General features: G+C 48.0%; 2 protein-coding genes across 8 annotated transcripts in view; both read left to right on the top strand.

The window, feature by feature from the left end:
• The window catches only part of Znf451 (zinc finger protein 451), a 68,890-nt gene extending 65,385 nt beyond the window's left edge, over nucleotides 1-3,505 (top strand). For all 5 annotated transcript variants that reach the window (XM_090355450.1, XM_090355452.1, XM_090355454.1 and 2 more), the window contains one exon: nucleotides 2,180-3,505. In XM_090355450.1, coding sequence (XP_090211576.1) covers nucleotides 2,180-2,226 — 47 coding nt within the window. In that variant the 3' untranslated portion in view covers nucleotides 2,227-3,505. The remainder of the gene's footprint in view (nucleotides 1-2,179) is intronic.
• Nucleotides 3,506-7,181: 3,676 nt separating this feature from the next.
• The window catches only part of Bag2 (BAG cochaperone 2), a 15,585-nt gene continuing 1,210 nt past the window's right edge, over nucleotides 7,182-21,556 (top strand). The window contains exons 1-4 of one of the 3 annotated variants that reach the window (XM_090355449.1): nucleotides 7,182-7,319; nucleotides 12,290-12,399; nucleotides 13,424-13,564; nucleotides 18,589-18,652. In XM_090355449.1, the coding sequence (XP_090211575.1) occupies nucleotides 7,207-7,319; nucleotides 12,290-12,399; nucleotides 13,424-13,564; nucleotides 18,589-18,652 (428 nt within the window). In that variant the 5' untranslated portion in view covers nucleotides 7,182-7,206. Of the gene's footprint in view, nucleotides 7,320-9,148; nucleotides 9,680-12,289; nucleotides 12,400-13,423; nucleotides 14,737-18,588; nucleotides 18,653-21,556 lie in introns of those variants that run through there. The other 2 variants (XM_090355448.1, XM_090355447.1) reach the window with 2 other exon arrangements.

Raw genomic sequence — 21,556 nt, 5'->3', positions numbered from 1 at the left:
TCCAGGTAAATCTTGGTGGGTTCTCCTGCCAGGCTTTAGATGATTTGTCCTGTGGCTAACCTTGCTCTCTTTCCCCTGTTATCTGTGGGCTTTTTGTCTGCCCTACAATTCCCTCCCCACCCCCAATGCATTTTTTGCCCCTAGTGGGTTCTGAGTCAGTGAATGAATGAGTGCCTGTGGTAGGCCTGTGGATAGCCTCCAGACACTAACACAAGCAAAAGCAAACATGTGTGTGCTGGGTCTGCTTTGCTCTTGTTGAGACCAGGATCGGAACTGTGCACTGGCAGCAGGGATTCTGTCTTTAGGACTAGTATGGAGTTGGAGGGAGATAGAGGACATGTGAAAAGAGCCAGCACTTTCCAGCTGCTGTGTTCTCCCCTTCCTGCCCCAACCTAGCAATAGCTGAAATTTATCACTTCTCCCAGGTTTCATGAACTCAGCCTCCTGGATTAACAACAGGAGCCACTGGCCTCCCGCCACAATTTATTTTTAAAACAAACTTTCCTATCATGTTTCAGTGCTGCTGCTGTCATAAATGAGGTCAGGTGATCTCCCCCCACCTTTCTTTTTTTTTTTTTTGTCAGTTGTGGATCGTGCACTCTGGGCCTGGGCACTGTGCCTGCGCTTTTTAGTTCAAGGCCAGCATTCTGTCCCTTGAGCCACAGCACCACTCCTGGTTTTCTAGTGATTAATTGGAGATAACAGTCTTACAGTCTTTAGTGCCTGGGCTGGCTTTGAACCTCGATCCTCACATCTCAGCCTCCTGAGTCACTAGGATTACAGATGTGAGCCTTGGTGTCTGGCTACCCCCCCCCCCCTTTTATTTTGGAGCTGATACTGGATCTTTAAACTGGTCTCATGCTGTCGTCTGGCCATTTGTTACCCCTTCTTACCAGCTACTGCATTAACACTTGAACCATAACTTGAGCTCCAAATAAACTTGGCTTACAAACTTGGCTTATCTTTACAAGCTTGGCTCTGTTTCTAAGATGTGTTTGCACTGATAACCACATTCTTGATTACTGTACTTTTTGTACTAAGTTTTCATATATATTGCCAGTCCTGGGGCTTAAGCTTAGTGTATAGGCACTCTCCTTAGGCTTTCTCAAGGCTAGAAGTCTACCACTTGAGCTACAGCACCACTTCCAGCTTTTTCTGTGTTTGTACTACTGAGGAATCAAACCCTGAGCTTTGAGCATGGTAGGCAACACTCTATCTCTTAGCCACACTCCCTGTCCCACTTTTCATATTTTATGCAAACTTTGTCACCAGAGTCCCTTAGCTTTCCAAATCCAAATTTGGTTGCCAGTATTTTAAATTTTATTCCCTATAACAGACTGAATCTCCTAATCTAAGGAAATGCACCTGGATTCTAGAGAAATCACTGGTATGTCTAAACCCAAATAGGCTTTGAGAGACTGTGGGCTAAGTGAGAAAAGATGAAACTGGTATAAGAACCTAATAAAGACCTAGGAGGAATTCTACCCTCCTGGAATTTAAGTTCATTCCCAGAAAGGAGATGGGACAAAAGTCTGTGAACCTAATGATGTCTGTTGTTTGTCATTTTATCTATTTAATAAATATTTGTTAAAGGAGTTGCATTGTGTATATATAGGTATATATTTATATATATATATATATTATATGCTTCTCAGGTGAAATTATCTAGCCATGACTTTGACTCTGTCTTAGAAACTGGAAAGTATAAAGCTAAATTTTCCTATGCCTTTATTGAGATGTAATTGAAAGGTGAAAGGTAAATTTTCATAGCCAAAGTGATTGTTATTTATTAATATCACCTTTCTCTTACTTTCAGCCTCAAGTCTTATAGGAAATAAGTAATACAGATTTTGATTCTAAAAGTTTGTTTAGTTCTACATCCATAGGAAGAAATAATTTGCATATTCTTTAAGTTTACATAAAGTTCAAGTGGAGATGTCTAGATTCTCATATTTCAGAATTGGAGAATTACACTCACATTTTATTTTATTGTGATGAAACAAATTTTATTATGGGGAAACTGATACAAAGTCAACATTTTATTTTATTGTGATGAAACAAATTTTATTATGGGGAAACTAATTCATACAAAGTCATTTCATTCCTATTTTACTTGAAAATATGAGTATAGTTGATTTTTAAAAAGTACATGTAGTTTTTTTCCTTGTTTTTTATGCAGATGTAGAATTACAAGAAGCTATTAGAAGAAGTCTTGAAGAAATGTAATTAAAGATATTACCACACAACATCAAGTGGCCTTGAAGACCAGAAGCCTACTAGTACAAATGTTTCTGAAGATGCTTCATATGCTCAAAGTCTCATATGTGTTTTGTATTATTTGGTATTATGCAAAAACATGTATGGGAGGAATAGAATACATGCTAAAGCAAATATGGATTATGGGTAGCATAGATTCTCAGCTAACCTAAAATATTTATATGTTTAGGCTAAAAGCATTCTTAAAGTGGGGTAGGAAAAACTCTTGGCTTTTGTTTGTTTCCAAGCATTAGTTTTTTGGTTTTATTTGTACTGGACGAAAAATGCTAGTTTGTTTTTTTTAGGAGTGAAAACAAACATAAATAAATGTGCCCTAACTTCATTTTCCCATCAATTTTGTACCTCATGTGGCACTGCTTGTTGTTGGTTTTTCTTTATTGGTTCCAGTTTTATGAAAAAAATCCATAACAAAAAAATTTGGTATTGATTGGGGGTAGGCCATATTGTTTTTGGTTTTTTTGTTTTGTTTTTATTGGTTGTGAGACTTGAACTTGGGGCCTGGGCATTGTCCTTGAGCTCTTCAGCTCAAGGCTACTGCCCTACCCCTGGAGCCACAGCACCACTTCTGGTTTTCTGGCGAGCAATTAGAGATGAGAGTCTCATGGTCTTTAGTGCCTGGGCTGACTTTGAACTGTGATCCTCAGATCTCAGCCTCCTGAGGAGCTAGGATGACAGGTGTGATCCACCTTGCTAGACATGGCTTTATTATTTTTGAGCCAGCTGTTCAAGGTTCTAAGGGATAAATCCAAGGAGAAGGAACTTGACACATTTGACAAGAGCAGGTAGGTGGAGAACTGACTAAATAGCTTAATCAAACTGGAGGCCTGGCTGTGTGACAGCCGAGAACTCCCTGGCATTTTACAGCCATAGTTGACTATTGCTAGAGGTGATAGAGTCTGTCTGTCTCCCAAAGATCAAGTCTGGCTCCTGCTGGGGTGGAGAGGGTGGTGGGATGGCATGGTCTTAGTCTGCCATGAACATTTCCAAACAAGGCAGGGGTTGCAAATAATCATGGAGCCTGGTTAACTTTCACTGGTGACTTTCTTTGTGAGAATCATGGAGATATGTATTCTTGCTTTAACTGGAGGAACATATCACTAAATTTTTTTTAGAAAGCTCTTTTTTCAAAGTAATTAAAATGAAACTATTTCTTTTACTTGCTTAGATTTTTGTGACTTGTTTTATCAGAAATGTCAAAATATATGAGAATTAAACTTATTTTTAATAATACTAGTCTTTTCATGTTTTTGTGTACATTTGATTTTCTTCAAAAAATATGTTGAGGGTCTACTTAAAACCTGTCTCTTAATGCCTTAAAATTTTTATTTCATGTGTATTACCTAGTTATTGATTTAATTGTCCATTTTCTGCATCTGATACTACATACTTTTTCCCTCCTACCTCCTTACTATCTGCTATTACGTACTTAGTTTTTCATGTTGAAGCCTCCTTGTGAATTAATTTAAATCTATTTCTCTAAATACAAAGCTTTCCTATATATTTAAGACATAATAAAGCTTTTCTTTAAATTTTATCATGTCAAAAATTTATTCTTTGTCTTCATCATTAGATATTTTAATGTGAAATGTGATTTCTGCTTCATCAGTACAGTTTTTTCAACACAAGTATTTATTAAGATGCCCTTTCTGTTCTTTTCTACTTGTTTTTACCTTTAAAGTCCAGGGTCTTGCTGTGTTGGTCAGGGTGAATGATCTCACCGTGTAGTCCAAGTTGTCCTTTAGTTTGAAATTTTCCTGCTCTGCCTCTTGAATGTTGGGATTGGGGGTATGTGCCATGCCCTGCATGTTCAAGCAAGACTCTTAAAGGACCCCTGGCAAACCTCAGACACCTCTTCAGGAGCTGCTAAATAGTGAAGAGCAGGGGCCTTCCGCGTAGGAGAGTAGGTAAGGTAAGCATTTATGGGATGTATATGGAGGTCCTTCCTCCTAAAGACCCCACCAGGCAGTGGGGTAGAACCCACATCCAAGTAGGAGAAAGACCTCACAGGAGATGATCTATGAAGAAGTTCTTGATACGACAGGAAAGACTTCATCATGACCCCAAAGGAAAGGTAATAGAGTTGTTTCATATTGTCCCTGACTTTGTTTCTGCTCTCATGGGGCTTGAAGTGTGGGCCTGGGTGTGGTCCCTGAACTCTTCAGCTCAAGCCTACCACCCTACCCCTTGAGCTATGGCTCCTCTTCTGGTGTTTTAGTGGTTAGATGGAGATAAGAATCTCATGGAGGGCTGGGAGTTTGGCCTAGTGGTTAAAGTGCTTGCCTAGCATGCATGAAGACCCGGGTTCGATTCCTCGGTACCACATACATAGAAAAAAAAGCCGGAAGTGGTGCTGAGGCTCAAGTGGTAGAGCTCTAGCCTTGAGAAAGTCCAAGGACAGTGCTCAGGCCCTGAGCTCAAGCCAGGACTGGCAAAAAAAAAAAAAAAAAAAAAAGAATCTCATGGACTTTAAAAGTGCCAGGGATGGCTTTGAACCACAATCCTTAGATCTCCTCCTGAGTAGCTAGGATTGGAGGAATGAGCCACCAGTGCCCAGCTTAAAAGTACATGTTTTGAATATTGATAAAGATGTTTAGTTTTCATCACATCACGCACTCACAAAGTAGTTGAGTACCTACCATGAGCAGAGACTTTTCTAAGCATGTAAGTATACCCATTAGGGAAACAAAATTCTTGTCCTCTGGGTACTTACTAGGGGAGATGGTTAAATAGTGTAAGGTACTAAACACATAAGCCATCAGATGTTGATAAATATTGTGAACCCTCAGTTAAAAAGAAGGATAAAACAGTGCACTATTACAGGATTGGGAAAAGGTTTGACTTTGTTAGGATGTTTTGTTTGGTTTTAAATTTGTTGTTTATTTTTTCTTTTTTGTGTGTCTGAGACTTCAACTATAGGCCTGGGTGTGGTTCCTGAGCTCTTCAGCTTAAGGCTGCCACCCCCTTGAGCCACAGTACCACTTCTGGTTTTGTGGTGATTAATTGGAGATGAGTCTCACACACGTTGAGGATTATGGGCGTGAGCCACCCATCCCAGCTGGTTGTACGTTTCTGAGGCAGGGTCTGACTGTGTACCCCAGGATGGCTTCAGACTCATAATCTTCCTGATTCAGCCTCTTGACTGTAATTCCTCTGGTATTTCAGATGTATACAAGTATAATATACCATGCTTGGCTAAGGTGTGCAGTTTAAAGTATGGCGGGCAGGAAAGATCTCACTGGATCTGATCAAAGATCTCAGGGGAGTGATTGAGCAATGCATATATATGCAGCTGGTCTCTGTTTCATGATGTTGTTTAGAAAATTTAGATGTTAGGATGGTGTAAAATTAATGATGCATTCAGAAGAATTTTATGGCTTTTATCTTTTCCCAGTTTAATAAGATATATCCTGTCATATTTTTGCATGCTAGGCTTGCAGCCATGTGATTAATCAAGAGTAAAAGTGCACTGTGTTGCTGAACACTAGAGTTGTGTGGGTTAGATATGTTGATTTTGTGGTATTTTCAACTCCTGAGTTCAAATGATTTCACCAGAGTAAGGACAAGGTTGTCTAGAAGAGAAGTTGTTCTAAGATGAAGCAAGAAGGCAAGTACAGCTCAATCAGACAGAAGGGGAATGAAACGGATGAATCCCTTCTGGCGTTTCTTCAGACCATGTGAGTTTTTATGCTATGAGGAAGAACCATTACATGTTTCTGGAAGTAAGTGATAGAACTGAGTTCATTTGGATGCTTTATTGAGAAGCAAGAATGGAACTGGGGAAGCCAATCAGAGGGTATTGCGTCCACTCTGTTGGCTTGGGTCAAGAATGGGAAGGATCAAGACAGCTTCCACTAGTGGTAGAGAAAAAATGGGCTCTAATGGCAGAGATTCGGGAGCGCCTCCATGAGGAGGAGATCTGTACCCAGCTCAGATGGAGGAGCATCGAGGTGGGTTCCACGTGTGGGTTCTGATAGTAGAGGGTCTGGTGGAGTCTGGTGGTAGAAACTGGTGACATTTACTAATGCCTTGGATTTAGAAGAGAAGAAGAATCCTGGATGACTTCAACATCTCTTGATGAACGCTGACACTTCTCTCGTTGGATTTCAGGTTTGTGTCATGTCAGAACAGAATGTACTGAGATCAAACAATCTTAATAGGCACATGGGACTGGGAACCAGGCTTGAAGGGCTTTGATGTCTGATGGAAGGGTTTGTGAAGAAGACTGTCATTACCGTCCTTCTGTGCCCTGTGGTCACAAGAGGAAGAGCCAGCAGCACAATTTGCAAAGTGGATCTTTGCATTCAGAGCCCCTCCATCTTGCACTGACCTTTGTGGTCTGGCCTCCTCCAGCTCTTTGTGTTGCTCACAGGCGGGGTGAAGGTGGGTGTTAATCACAGCCATTTCACTCCAACTGCAGAGGGGAGCATTTTTAATAGAATAAAAGTCACGCCCTCTTGGCTTAGAAGGGAAGAAAGCAAGTCCATTTGCCCTGCTTCTCAGGTTGGCTTCCTTCCTCCTCTGGCCTAGGTGAGGCTGCCCTGGCCCCAGTGTGTGCACCTCTGGTGGAGCTGCCTGGGGGTTCTGGGCTGGCCAGGCCCCCCCTTCTCCCTGCTACCCCCCTCCCCTCCCCTCCTGCCTGCTAGCCCTCTCCCCTCCTCCCTCCTCTCTCCTCCCCTCCCCTCCTCCCTGCTAGCCCTCTCCCCTCCTCCCTGCTAGTCCTCTCCCCTCCCCTCCCCTCCTCCCTCCCCCCTCCCAGCCCGGGCCGCCCGCCTTCTTGGCATCGTCCTCCCTCCGGCGGGCACTGTCACGGAGGCGGGGCCGCAGTGACGCCTAGCGCTCTCCTCCTCCTCCTCCTCCTCCTCCTCCTCCTCCTCCTCCTCCTCCTCCTCCTCCTCCTCCTCTTCTTCCGCCGCCCGCCGCCGCGCCCGCATGGCCCAGGCCAAGATCAGCGCCAAGGCCCACGAGGGCCGCTTCTGCCGCTCCTCGTCCATGGCCGACCGCTCGGGTCGCCTGCTGGAGAGCCTGGACCAGCTGGAGCTCAGGTGGGGGCGCCTCGGGGCCGGCCTGGGCCTGGGCCTGGGGGCGGGCGGGGCGGGCGGCCCGGCCTCCGGCGGTGGTCCGGGCCGGCGGTGGTCCGGAGCGGGGCCCGCGCGCTGGGCCGCAGGGTCTCCGGGAGGTCGGGGCGGGGCCGGCCCTACGGGAGGCCCTGGGACTCCAGCGGCGGGGCTGTGCGGGGCGGCGGGGCGGCGGGGCCCCGGGAGAGCCGTTCCCTCTCCGGGACTTTGCGTCCCCAGCCCCGCCGGTGGCGGGGGGTGAAGGGACCTTTCCACGCGAGCCTGCGAGGGCCAAACGCGTGCAGGGTGCGGTGGCCCGGCCTGTGACGTGCCAGGCGCGCCTGACCTGGTCCTGCCCGGCCGCCTCTAATCTGGGAAGAGACATTAACGCCCTCCTCGCCGCCCGGCCTCCCCGTCCTCCCCCGTCCTCCCCCGTGCCCCCCCCGTCCTCCCCCGTGCCCCCCCGTCCTCCCCTGTCCTCCCCCGTCCTCCCCGTCCTCCCCCGTCCTCCTCCTCCGCCGCCGCCCGTCCTCCCGTCCTCCCCCGTCCCCCCCCCCCCCCCGGCCTCCCCGTCCTCCCGTCCTCCCCGTCCTCCCCCGTCCTCCTCCTCCGCCGCCGCCCGTCCTCCCCGTCCTCCCCCGTGCCCCCCCCCCGTCCTCCCGCCGCCCGGCCTCCCCGTCCTCCCCCGTCCTCCGCCCCCCCCAGGCCCCCCGTCCTCGCAGCCCGGTCTCCCAGCCCACGCCTGCGGCGATCCACGCGGCCCCCCTCACGCCGACCTGCGCCTGGCCTGGCGTGTTCACCGCGTGCTGAGCGGGCGGCGGCCACGCCTCTCCCTCCCCCGGAGTTGGTTCCCCCACCCCAAGGCCAGGCCTTCCTGGAACACACCCCGAGTGGCCGCCGGCCACGCGGGGAGAGCCTGGGCAAGGCTGGCGGGCCTGCAGAGCGCGCACAGGTTACGAGCACGGGGCCTTGGCTGTTGGGACGTCCCCCAGGGCTGTCCTGCTCCATTCCCCTTCCAGGGCGTGAAGAGTTGGGCAGTGTGTGAGGCATCCAGTTCCTCTTGTCTAGAAGCTTGTCCAGAATATTCCTTGTGGGCCCGGACGGGAGGCACAGCCTGCAGCTCACAAAAGGGCTTTCCAGTCCCACCACTTAGGCCGGCCAGGCACGCCTTCCTATTTCTTTTTTTTTTTTTTTTTTTGCCAGTCCTGGGCTTGGGCTCAGGGCCTGAGCACTGTCCTTGGACTTTCTCAAGGCTGGAGCTCTACCACTTGAGCCTCAGCACCACTTCCGGCTTTTTTCTATGTATGTGGTACCGAGGAATCGAACCCGGGTCTTCATGCATGCTAGGCAAGCACTCTACCACTAGGCCAAACTCCCGGCCACGCCTTCCTATTTCTTACAAGTGAGGAGCAGAAGGCCGGGCTCGGTGGCCCATGCCTGTGATCCCAGCCACTCAGGAGGCTGAGATCTGAGGATCCAGGTTCAAAGTCAACCCAGGCACAGAAGAACTTGAGATTCATCTCCAGTTAACCTCTAGAAGATGGGAAGTGGGGCCTGGCTCAAGGGCAGGGTGGTAGTCTTGAGCTGGACAGCTCAGGGACAGCGCCAGGCTGAGTTCAGGCCCCATGACCCACAAGGGGAAAAAAAAATCCCTGATAGGGAATAGGATCTGAAGTGTAGTCCTTAGTGATTAGGAAAACTCTCCAAAAGTTCTCCTTTACCAAAATCACTACATGAACATTGCAGACTTCTTTGGATGCAGGCCTATCTAATAAGAGGGCCATAAAAATCCTTTAAGGAAATCGTTTCTTTTGCAGAAGTCCGTGTTACAAGCATTTGCCATTTTTCCTGCACGTGAACACCCTGTTCTCACTGAGTGCGTTTGTTCACATGGCAAGCCTGTAGTAGCTGCCATGTATCCTGTGCCAGCACAGCATGCATACTAACTTGGGTTCCTGTTCTTGGTAAGGTCAGCCCCGCGCCTGTTAGTGTGTTTCACAGCTGAGGAAGTGCAGCTGAGTGCCTGCTACTCAAGGTCACACCGCGGAGGGAGGCAGCCACTGGCATTGTGTGCGGCCTGCCCTGTGAGCTGAATCTTTGTGTTCGCCTCTGTACCTCTTTCTCTCCTCCTGCCACAGGGCCCCTTGGTACTTCTGTGGCAGAGATTCATATGGCACCATGACACAGGAGGACACAGCTCCAGTTTTTCTCTTGTGACTTTCCTAAGGCACTTTTGTCTGGGCCTGCTTAGACAATTGGATGCACTTTGCCAGGAGCACAGCCCAGGCCTGTCTCCACGAGAGGATTAAGTCTTTCCCCATTTGGACATGTGGTTGCTTCCAGGATCTGTTAGTAAGTTCTGACTGCCTCTTGCCATCAAGGGAAGTGCTAGGTAGATAATCAGGTTTCTCACACTGAAAAACTGAGGGAAGAAGTGAGACAACCTAGTGCTTAATGTAGAACCAGTGGAGAAGCCATGAAGAACACAGTCTATGAGTCGAGTTAGGGAGAGAAGTGCCGCTGACCAGTACACAGGCTGTTTAAACAGGCTAAGTAGCACTCTAGGATCAGCTGTAAGAAGACACACCGGTGATGGGGTGCCCACACTAAACAGAGGGGGCAGCAGCAGAGGAGGTGTGGAGCGCCTGGGGGGGGGCACTGGCAGAGACCCTTCCTGAGCTGCTAGGGTTTTGAAAGTGTCAGAGAATGTTGCAGAAGGAACAGCCAGTGAAGGCTGTCATGGAAGAGTGTCCTGGAATCTTTACATTCTGCCTTTGCATAAAATGGGAAAGGTACACATAATGTATGTGGGAAGAGCACCCTAGAATCTTTACATTCTGGAGAGTGACATTCTGCTGTCAAATGTAAAAGGTGTACATGATGTGTTTTTTTTTTTAATTAAAGAATTAACATTGATTTTTACATCATATGTCAAAAGACATGTTTAACAAACAAGTATTCAAGAAGGGAATCTCTGTATACAGTCACGGCACTTAGATCTTAGAACATAATTAAAATTAGGCTGAGGGAAAGTTTTCTTTACATGCCTGTTTTTTGCTAGGAAAATCTCTGGTTGTTTCTACTACATGTAAAGAAGTGTTACCTGATGCTGGTGGTTCAAACCTGTGATTCTACCTACTCAGAGGCTGAGAACTAGAGGAATGTGATGTGGAGCCAGCCGAGGCAATTTCATTCACTGGATTTTATTTGAGGTAGAAGTATGGACCAAGTGCTACAGTGCCAGCTGAGCGAGTGAGCTAAGGAAACATTAAGGCCCTGAGCAAAAATTCTGGTACTAGGAAAAAAATGAAAGAAGAAAGTTGTAAAAAAACAAAACAGCAACAACAAAAAAACACCCAAAGAAAATTCCCCACAAAATGCTTTTGTGTGTGTGTGTGTGTGTGTGTGTGTGATGGGGCTTGAACTCTGGGCTTGGGCACTGTCCCTGAGCTCTTCAGGTCAAGGCTACCACCCTACCCCTTGAGCCACAGCCCTACTTCCTGTTTTCTAGTGGTTAATTGGAGATAAGAGTCTCATAGTCTTAGTGCCCAGGCTGGCTTTGAACTATGATCTTCAGATCTCAGCCTCCTGAGTAGCTAGGGTTACAGGTGTAAGCCACCATGCCTAGCACAAATGTTTTTATTTCCTTTTATTTCATTTAATGACAATGTGTGTAGGGGGGTGGAGGGGTGCCTGGCATCAAGTCTAAGGCCTCACATATGCTAGGCAAGTTGCCACTAAGTCTTGTCTCCAACCCCAAATAGCTTTGAGGCTAATTTTATTACAATGTCTCCTCTTCCATTTTGTTAACAATCCCCAAAATTCACTATGACAACATATGCTGCATGAAACCTTATTTTAGATCAGCATGCAGTTTTCTTTTTCTTTTCTTTTTTTTTGTAAGTTTTCTTGATAATCCTGTATTTTTTCAAAAAGCAATGTCTTCTTTGAGTAGTGTTTTATCGGTTACATGGCTGCTGGCATTTATACGCAGTTTGGAGTCATGGGTTGTGTTCTTGCTGCGATCACTTCCTGCAAGTGACAGCTCTGTCTCTTTCACATGTACCCGGCCCCAGTCCACTGTCAGACCTTGCTCATATGAAATGCTGGGGTGGGTAAGGAGTGGTGTTAACGAGCGGGATCGGTGCCATATTGCTGTTTATAGAATGTTGTGTTGTTTCCAGCCAAATCTATCAAATAAGACTCTCACCGAATTTTTGCCCTTACTGGCTCTCAGGAGCATGGCGTTCTGCACGTGTTACTGTCTTGAAGCTTAAAGCCTTGGTGTAGCTTCCCCAGCCTGTTGGGGCTCTTTGGGATGTGACAGGTGGGTGACAGGGAGGGAAACAGCATGTGTTTGACTGGGTTGAGAAGGAAGAGTCCTTTTATGGAGCCGGCATGGGCTGAAACGTCGGTGAAGCCGTTTCTTCTGTGCCCATTTAAGGCAGCAGTCTGGATTGGAACCTTCAGATTTCTGGTAAACGTGGAGGAGAGTTCTGTTACTAGCGCACTTTGTAAATGCTGACAACTTAAGTTTTGAACCTGTGAGACACTGTCCTATAGAGAACTTTCAGATATTTGAGACTCTTTTGCTTTTATGATTCTAAAGCCTAGTTTTAAAATTTGGCTTTATACTTTTATTTATAGTTCGGATTTACACCACAAACCTACTTTGAATTTGGAAAAAGATAACTAGCACTGTTTGATATAGCACTTGAGTACCTTAGGTCAATATTCTAAGGGAAAGATAATTTTATTGGGAAGAAATAACTATTGTCTATTGACAATTATTTTCTGATTGTTAGCGTAGAAAGACTAATAGAGTCAGTGAAATGAAAATCAAGTGTAAATCAGGTGACGTCCCTTTGGAAGTGTTCCTGATGATCTTTGTTGGCTGGAGAGAGGAAGGTTGAGGCGACCGCCCACAGGCTGACTGTCTCTTCTCTTCCTCCACCCAGGGTGGAGGCCTTGAGAGAAGCAGCAAGTGCTGTGGAACAGGAGAAGGAAGTCCTTCTGGAGATGATCCACAGCATCCAGAACAGCCAGGACATGCGGCAGATCAGTGACGGTGAGAGCCCCCAGGGAGGGCTCGGGAGGGCCGTGCAGCTGTCCATCACAGCAGCCACTTGCCCCGGGCCGCCGGTCCAGCATGGCTGTGGCCATCTGGTTGACCTCATGTCCATTCTTAGTGTCTTTGTAAGCTGTGGGAGTGCAGGACAAAAGGTGCACATTGAGGCATAGTAAGAGCTGAGTTTAGAGGATAAGAAGAAGAGTTCCACCCAGGGAGCCCACAGGTGCTGTCAGGTTGTGTTGTAGCCGAGCTCTCCGGGAGGCTGGGGTCACTGGCTTGGCTCTCCTGCACTGGACTTCCTGGCCACACTCCTGCCGTGCTGGTGGGACGTGGAGCTGGCGAGGTGAGTGAGTAGTGTGACTCTAGTCTTGGCTGAGGATCAGGAGCTAGGAAGGTGTGGGACAGGACAAGAAGGGGCTGCTGCCTAATTGTAGCTTGAGACGTATTGACAGAGCTCCCCAGCCAGCTGGGCTGGTCACATCGCTGGACCTCTGGCCTGCTTCCATCCCTTGGAGGGGTGGAGTCAGTGACTGGCTGGGAGGCCAGACTGCTCTTCACTGCCACTGCTACTTTGCAGCCAAAGCCTGCGTAGTGTACTGTGAACAGCTGTGTCCTCGTGTGGAACCTGTAATCACCACTCCTCCTCCTCCTCCTCCTCCTCCTCCTCTTCCTCCTCCTCCTCCTCCTCACACACATCCTGTGAGGCTTCTGCTGCAGCGCCAAGTAAGCTGAGGCATCTTCACCCAGTTACTGATGCAGAGCTGCCCACTGTGTGCAGACACACAGACCTGGGGAGCTGTCTGCTGTCTCTGTGTAGAGATTAAGCAGGAAAGCTGTCTTACAGCCTTGCTCTGCACTGGACACTACCAGTTAGTCCTCTATGCTGTTAGCTTTTATCTTTAAAAACTTCTGAGAAGTGCTTGTAGAGAACAAATTGAGTCACCAATGAATGCCTTGATGTTCTTGTCATGCTAAGTCCGTGTCTTGTATTGATGGTTGTTTCAAACGTTTTTATGTTTAGGGGAAAGAGAAGAATTAAATCTGACAGCAAACCGTTTGATGGGACGAACCCTCACTGTTGAAGTGTCAGTGGAAACAATTAGAAGCCCCCAGCAGCACGAGTCCCTGAAGCACGCCACGAGGATCATAGATGAGGTGGTCAGTAAGTTTCTGGATGACTTGGGAAGCGCCAAGAGTCATCTCATGTCTCTCTACAGTGCGTGTTCGTCTGAGGTGCCTGCTGGGCCCGTTGACCAGAAGTTTCAGTCCATAGTAATTGGCTGTGCTCTTGAAGATCAGAAGAAAATTAAGAGAAGATTAGAGACTCTGCTTAGAAATATCGAAAACTCTGATAAGTCCATCAAGCTATTAGAGCATTCCAAAGGTGCTGGCTCCAAAACTCTGCAACAAAATGAAGGCAAATTTAATTAGTCCTTGAACCTACAGGCATTTTGGTACTGTCACAATGCTAAAGTACTTTCCCAAGTAACAACTTGTTCTTTATGTCAAACACCACCTCTTATTTGATGCCAATAGTTGTTTCAGATGAGAAGCTATTCTAACATCAAGTGTTTTGCAAATATTAAACCCAGAAAGATTTTGTTATGCAGTTCTTAAATTGAATTGCCAGGTACCAGAATCTGGCACCACGTGTCCAGTGCTCGCGTGGCATGTGGGGAGGTGGTCTCGGCCAGGGTCACGGCACCACTGTCATAGTGTTGTACCCTGCACTGTGCCACGTGGCTGACTGGAGACTCTTGTCTTGAACAACCTACACACACCACAAAAAGCTCGTGCTTGGAAGGTGACAGGAATCACATCAGACCTTTTCATGCCTGCTGTCATTCCGTTCTTATGCATCTGTGTCAAATACCATTTTGAATGTAAAGATTCGAAAATTAGTGATTGTATTTTTATATAAATGGAAGCAAAATGTGAGAAAATTAGCTTCACTTTCACTATCGTGAAAAATTATGTGCACTTAATCTTAAATGCATCATTTCTCAAACTTTCAGTGTGGTACCTTCCTCTTCACACCCGTTTTTAAACAAGCCTGCTTGTCAGCTTCCAGATCTTTCTGTATCATTCCCAGCTAGCTCGTCCATTCCCTCACCCTGGACATTTCTTTTTTTTTTTTTTTTTTTTTGCCAGTCCTGGGCTTGAGCTCAGGGCCTGAGCTCTGTCCTTGGACTCTCTCAAGGCTAGAACTCTACCACTGGAGCCTCAGCACCACTTCCGGGTTTTTTCTATGTATGTGGTACCGTGGAGTCGAACCCGGGTCTTTGTGCATGCTAGGCAAGCACTTTAACCACTAAGCCAAACTCCAGGCCCCCACCCTGGACATTTGTGTGAGGGTCTCAGCTCCGTGTCCTCCCCATCTCCTCCATTCCCTCACCCTGGACATTTGTGTGAGGGTCTCAGCTCCGTGTCCTCCCCATCTCCTCCATCCCTTCACACTGGACATTTGTGTGAGGGTCTCAGCTCCGTGTCCTCCCCATCTCCTCCATTCCCTCACACTGGACATTTGTGTGAGGGTCTCAGCTCTGTGTCCTTCCCATCTCCTCCATTCCCTCACCCTGGACATTTGTGTGCCGGTCTCAGCTCCCTGTCCTCCCCATCTCCTCCATCCCCTCACACTGGACATTTGTGTGCGGGTCTCAGCTCCCTGTCCTCCCCATCTCCTCCATTCCCTCACCCTGAACATTTGTGTGAGGGTCTCAGCTCCATGTCCTCCCCATCTTCTCCATCCCCTCACCCTGGACATTTGTGTGCCGGTCTCAGCTCCCTGTCCTCCCCATCTCCTCCATTCCCTCACCCTGAACATTTGTGTGAGGGTCTCAGCTCCATGTCCTCCTCATCTCCTCCATCCCCTCACACTGGACATTTGTGTGAGGGTCTCAGCTCCGTGTTCTCCTCATCTCCTCCATCCCCTCCCACTGGACATTTGTGTGAGGGTCTCAGCTCCGTGTCCTCCCCATCTCCTCCATCCCCTCACCCTGGACATTTGTGTGAGGGTCTCAGCTCCGTGTTCTCCTCATCTCTTCCATCCCCTCACACTGGACATTTGTGTGCGGGTCTCAGCTCCGTGCCCTCAACATCTCCTCCATCCCCTCACACTGCACATTTGTGTGCAGGTCTCAGCTCTGTGTCCTCCTCATCTCCTCCATCCCCTCACACTGGACATTTGTGTGAGGGTCTCAGCTCCGTGTCCTCCTCATCTCCTCCATTCCCTCACCCTGGACATTTGTGTGCAGGTCTCAGCTCTGTGTCCTCCTCATCTCCTCCATCCCCTCACACTGGACATTTGTATGAGGGTCTCAGCTCTGTGTCCTTCCCGTCTCCTCCATTCCCTCACCCTGGACATTTGTGTGAGGGTCTCAGCTCCGTGCCCTCCCCATCTCCTCCATCCCCTCACGCTGGACATTTGTGTGAGGGTCTCAGCCCCGTATCCTCCCCATTTCCTCCATCCCCTCACACTGAACATTTGTGTGCGGGTCTCAGCTCCCTGTCCTCCCCATCTTCTCCATTCCCCTCACCCTGGACATTTGTGTGAGGGTCTCAGCTCCATGTCCTCCCCATCTCACCCATTCCCTCACCCTGAACATTTGTGTGTGGGTCTCAGCTCCATGTCCTTCCCGTCTTCTCCATTCCCCTCACCCTGGACATTTGTGTGAGGGTCTCAGCTCCATGTCTTCCCCATCTCCATCCCCTCACCCTGGACATTTGTGTGAGGGTCTCAGCTCCGTGCCCTCACCATCTCCTCCATCCCCTCACACTGGACATTTGTGTGCCGGTCTCAGCTCCGTGTCCTCCCCATCTCCTCCATCCCCTCACACTGGACATTTGTGTGCCGGTCTCAGCTCCCTGTCCTCCCCATCTCCTCCATCCCCTCACACTGGACATTTGTGTGCGGGTCTCAGCTCCCTGTCCTCCCCATCTCCTCCATTCCCTCACCCTGAACATTTGTGTGAGGGTCTCAGCTCTGTGTCCTCCCCATCTCTTCCATCCCCTCCCACTGGACATTTGTGTGAGGGTCTCAGCTCCGTGTCCTCCCCATTTCCTCCATCCCCTCACCCTGGACATTTGTGTGAGGGTCTCAGCTCCGTGTTCTCCTCATCTCCTCCATCCCCTCCCACTGGACATTTGTGTGAGGGTCTCAGCTCCGTGTCCTCCCCATCTCCTCCATCCCCTCACACTGGACATTTGTGTGAGGGTCTCAGCTCCATGTCCTCCCCATCTCCATCCCCTCACACTGGACATTTGTGTGAGGGTCTCAGCTCCGTGTCCTCCCCATCTCCTCCATCCCCTTACCCTGGACATTTGTGTGCCGGTCTCAGCTCCGTGTCCTCCTCATCTCCTCCATCCCCTCACTCTGGACATTTGTGTGAGGGTCTCAGCTCCGTGTCCTCCCCATCTCCTCCATCCCCTCACCCTGGACATTTGTGTGAGGGTCTCAGCTCCGTACCCTCACCATCTCCTCTATCCCCTCACACTGGACATTTGTGTGCCGGTCTCAGCTCCGTGTCCTCCTCATCTCCTCCATCCCCTCACACTGGACATTTGTGTGCCGGTCTCAGCTCCGTGTCCTCCTCATCTCCTCCATCCCCTCACACTGGACATTTGTGTGCCGGTCTCAGCTCCATGTCCTCCCCATCTCATCCATTCCCTCACACTGGACATTTGTGTGAGGGTCTCAGCTCCCTGTCCTCCCCATCTCACCCATTCCCTCACACTGGACATTTGTGTGCGGGTCTCAGCTCCCTGTCCTCCCCATCTCACCCATTCCCTCACACTGGACATTGTGTGCCGGTCTCAGCTCCATGTCCTCCTCATCTCCTCCATCCCCTCATACTGGACATTTGTGTGCAGGTCTCAGCTCCCTGTCCTCCCCATCTCCTCCATCCCCTCACACTGGACATTTGTGTGCGGGTCTCAGCTCCCTGTCCTCCCCATCTCCTCCATTCCCTCACCCTGGACATTTGTGTGCGGGTCTCGGCTCCCTGTCCTCCCCATCTCCTCCATCCCCTCACCCTGGACATTTGTGTGCGGGTCTCAGCTCCCTGTCCTCCCCATCTCCTCCATCCCCTCACCCTGGACATTTGTGTGCCGGTCTCAGCTCCCTGTCCTCCCCATCTCCTCCATCCATCCCCTCACCCTGGACATTTGTGTGAGGGTCTCAGCTCCCTGTCCTCCCCATCTCCTCCATCCCCTCACCCTGGACATTTGTGTGCCGGTCTCAGCTCCCTGTCCTCCCCATCTCCTCCATCCCCTCACCCTGGACATTGTGTGCGGGTCTCAGCTCCCTGTCCTCCCCATCTCACCCATCCCCTCACCCTGGTCGTTTGTTGGTTTGTCAGTTGTTGCTGTTATTGCAGCGTGCTCTGCCCATAGAGCCCCTTACTCTATTCCTCTTGGTTTTCAATCTACAGTATCTTCAGTAATTAGAACATCCATTTCTGTGATACTGTTCAGCATTGAACATTAGACTTTTTTTTTTAACACCAAGCCATTATTTCACATGGAGTCAAACAAGGTTGACGCATGTATTGCTTCCTTTACCTATAATAAATGAAGCTATGGGATATATAGTTCTGTTGATACAGAACAACCTAAACCATTTCTCCATTACTGCACTGAGTATTTCTCACTCATTTGTTTAAAATACATGTATACAGGTGATGTTGAGAGATTACCATTCATAAGTCAGGTAATGGGTACCTTTTTTGAATAGTGTCTTCCCCTCTTTCTCTCCCAGTTTTCCCCTCCTGTCTTGATAGGATGTAGTCATGTTGAGAAAGAGGTAGTAGACTGGTTTTACATCTCTGAAGCTGGATGTACCAGGGAGAAAATGCTGCTGGTCTTCTGTCATGAAAATCCAGTTGTGACTGTCAAGCTTTGTTCTCACAGGAGTTTTCCTCTACCTGTGGCAGAGCTTCGTGGTTTGTCCACAGACTCCTGCTTTGCAGTCATCAGATTTCCTGCCCAGTAAGGTGTTTTTATGTCATCATTATGAAAACTAAGGAACAATCCGAGTTTCTCAGGTTCTCCAGTATGATACTGAGTAATTCCACCCTTCACATCCACTCCAGGAGCTCTGGCTGTCTCCTTGACCTCTTTTCTCTGCATTGTGTCTCTCCGGTTCATTGTAATGCAGTTGGATTAGCAATCATTCATTTCTTTTCACAGACTTGAAGAGTGGTGATCCTCCATCTCCAAGGTCTCTGGTCTGCACTGCTTCTGATCTTCCAGGGTGAGCCACCTTACTGATGATGCAAAGTGAGCATGGAGATTGTAGGTTTTACCCATCCCAATTTCTATGCACTTCCTAGACTGTAACCGCAACTTTAGTGCAGCCCTTCTGCTGTCTCCTGCTAGCCCTACTTCTCAGGACTGTACTGTCTGTGCTGGCTCTTCTGCCTGTGTCTGCAAAGACAGGCTCTCTGCAGTATGACGGCAGTTGGAGGCCAGAGTGGAAGTCCTGCACAAAGCATGGTTTTGGTAGATGGGAAAGGGAAGCATGGCAGTGATGTGGCCCTGCCCCCACTGCTGAGCCCCCCCCCCCCCCCCCCCCCGCGCTGTCAGCCTTGCCTTCTTGGAAGAAACACTAGCCAGGTGACCTTGAGCACAGCTGCCCGACTCTGCGCAGGTGCGGCCCTGTACGGCCCTGTACCCATGGCGCTCTGGTCAGAGGGTTTGCGTTCCCACTGAAGAGGTAGTCAAACACTGGAGACCTGCTCCAGTGGAGCCAGCAGAGCATCTTAACAGGCTGAAAACCACAAACTGGTTTACACGAGCAGAAACCCTGTCCGCCCCTAAGATGGCTGTGTAAATGAGGTCCATACGTCTGATACACACAGGGTGGTAATTCTTTTCAAAGGCTAGATGTGATACTACATAAAGACACAAAGTACAGTAGAATTGCAGCATTCTCTGTGTCTACTTAGACAGACTCCAAAGTGACGCTGGACAAGGCAGAGAACTGTGTACCCTGTGAGCCTGCTCCAGCCAGCAGAGGTGCGGGGCAGTCCTTCCAGTGCTTGTGAGGAGGCATGCAGCATGCTGAGCCCTGGCGCCTGACACACACAGGCACAATGCATTAGAACTAGACAGGACAGAAAGACAAACCCGAGCAAGATGGGACAATTAGGACTGGTAGATATTTATAAAAGGAAGTTTCTAAGGCAGAACTAAAAGTGCTAAAAAGGTGTACAAAATAACCAAAATCAATAAAATTAATAGAATACTAAATACAGGTAAAGTATCAGAGCAAATATTTTGATTTGTGCTTGCATACATACATACACATGCCAATGTCAGGACTGGGGCTTGAACTCAGGGCCTGGAAGCTCTCCCTTAGCTTTTACACTTGAGGCTGATTGGCACTTTTCCACCTCTACTTCTGGCTTTTTGCCAGTTGGTTAGAAGTCTCATGGACTTTCCTGGCCAACCTGGCTTGGAACCATGTGATTCTCAGATCTCATCCTCTTGAGTAGCTAGGATTACAAGCATGAGCCACCAGTGTCCAGTTATTTTATTTCTAAATCACACTACTCTTTAGCTCTACACGGGTGACACATTTTACACATAATTCTACCTTAAACACACTTATTTTTTTATTTGGATATCATCATCGAAGTTTTAATCAACTTGAGGGCAAAACTATAACTGAATACAAACACAAGTGGCTCCAATTCAGTTTTACAGAAGCATTATTTATTAGTAATGAAAATAGAGAAGGGGTTCAGTTTTTCACTTAATCCAAAATTTTTGTGTTTGCCAGTATCCCATTGTGGACTCTTCAAGGGGGCAGACAGGAATGTGAGCTGGTAATAGGGAATCATGGGTCTCGGGCCTTGTGATCACTGTTGGCTTTACTTGTTTGCAAATTCACATGTATAGTAGATTTACTTTGACCTAGTATGACATGCATACTTATGCTCGCTAAAACAGGCCAGTTGAGTGCAGGGTGCCGCGACCCTAGGGGTTGGATTTTGTAGATGAGCAGATCCACCGCAGTCTGCCTGGGTTTAGGTGAAGGTGCCGACAGTAACAGTGCTGCACAGTCCTAGCCAGGCAGGCCGCCTGCGGTCCTCAGGAAGAGCCCATCCCTCAGCCTCTGGCCTGCAGTGGACAGTGCGCACCGCTCTTGGGTAGTTTTGACGTTATTTTGAAGTACATGTACACTCAACTTGGGGCAGAGCTGAAGGCAACCATTTAGCCTGATTCTCTTGACTGTATTGCTTTATTATGGGCTGCTTTCTATACTATACTATTTAATTCATAGGCAGTGAGCAAACAAAGGAAATCCGAGGAACTTTTCGATGTGGCAGTTATTCCATAGCTGTCTCTGCATTTGTGTAAATGTACAATGCCCTGCACTCTTGAAGGTTTCCTTTAGCATCCATGGTTACATTAGAAAATATAAGGTTGTTTTAAAAGCTTGAGGATCAGAAAGGAAAAAAATGAATTTTGAAGGTTTTAGAATTTATTAAATTGAGAAACATCACTTGTGGCTGCTTTTTAGACCTACTTAATGACTGATTAGATAGGAGACAGAAAAGTAAAAGTTCAAGTATGTAACAGAGACCTCTTTAGTTCTTATTTTAAAATAGATAAAATCAGGCACATAAAATTATACTCCAATTTTTAAGGGAATTGGAACCATAATCAAGTATTACATTTTTATAGAAAAGTAGCGCAGACTTTTACTCACATACATTTAGTCAATGTGAAATAGAACATTATATAACAAAAGACTCTCCTGCTAATAAGGCCTTAGATTATTTGCCACAAAATACACTTGGTGCAGAGACATCAAGCGACTGATCTCAAGGGTGTAGAAAAGTGCGCATGGCCAACAGCTGAGCCCCAGACACTCTTACCCCCGGCCAGCAATGGGAGTGACAGCAACCACCTGCGACAAAAGGAATCTGTGGTACTGAGACCACTATGATGCCCTCAAAGCCAAGAAGGTGAGGACGGGGCAGGGAGGAGGCTTAATCATTAGGTAAATCCTAAGGGAAATACAAAAACACCAGTATTGCAGTACAAAAATGTAAAATGACTTCGTGACATTTTCCAAGAAAAATATTTTTATCTATTTTGAAGTCTTGTAAAAATGAGATGCTATCCATTAGAAAGAGACCTACCACAG

Source organism: Megascapheus bottae, chromosome 22, assembly GCF_031878675.1.
Source record: "Megascapheus bottae isolate mThoBot1 chromosome 22, mThoBot2.hap1, whole genome shotgun sequence".
NCBI classification, from domain to species: Eukaryota; Metazoa; Chordata; class Mammalia; order Rodentia; family Geomyidae; genus Megascapheus; species Megascapheus bottae.
The sequence above is the reverse complement of the archived record's forward strand: the minus strand, read 5'-3'. Positions and strand labels throughout refer to the sequence as shown.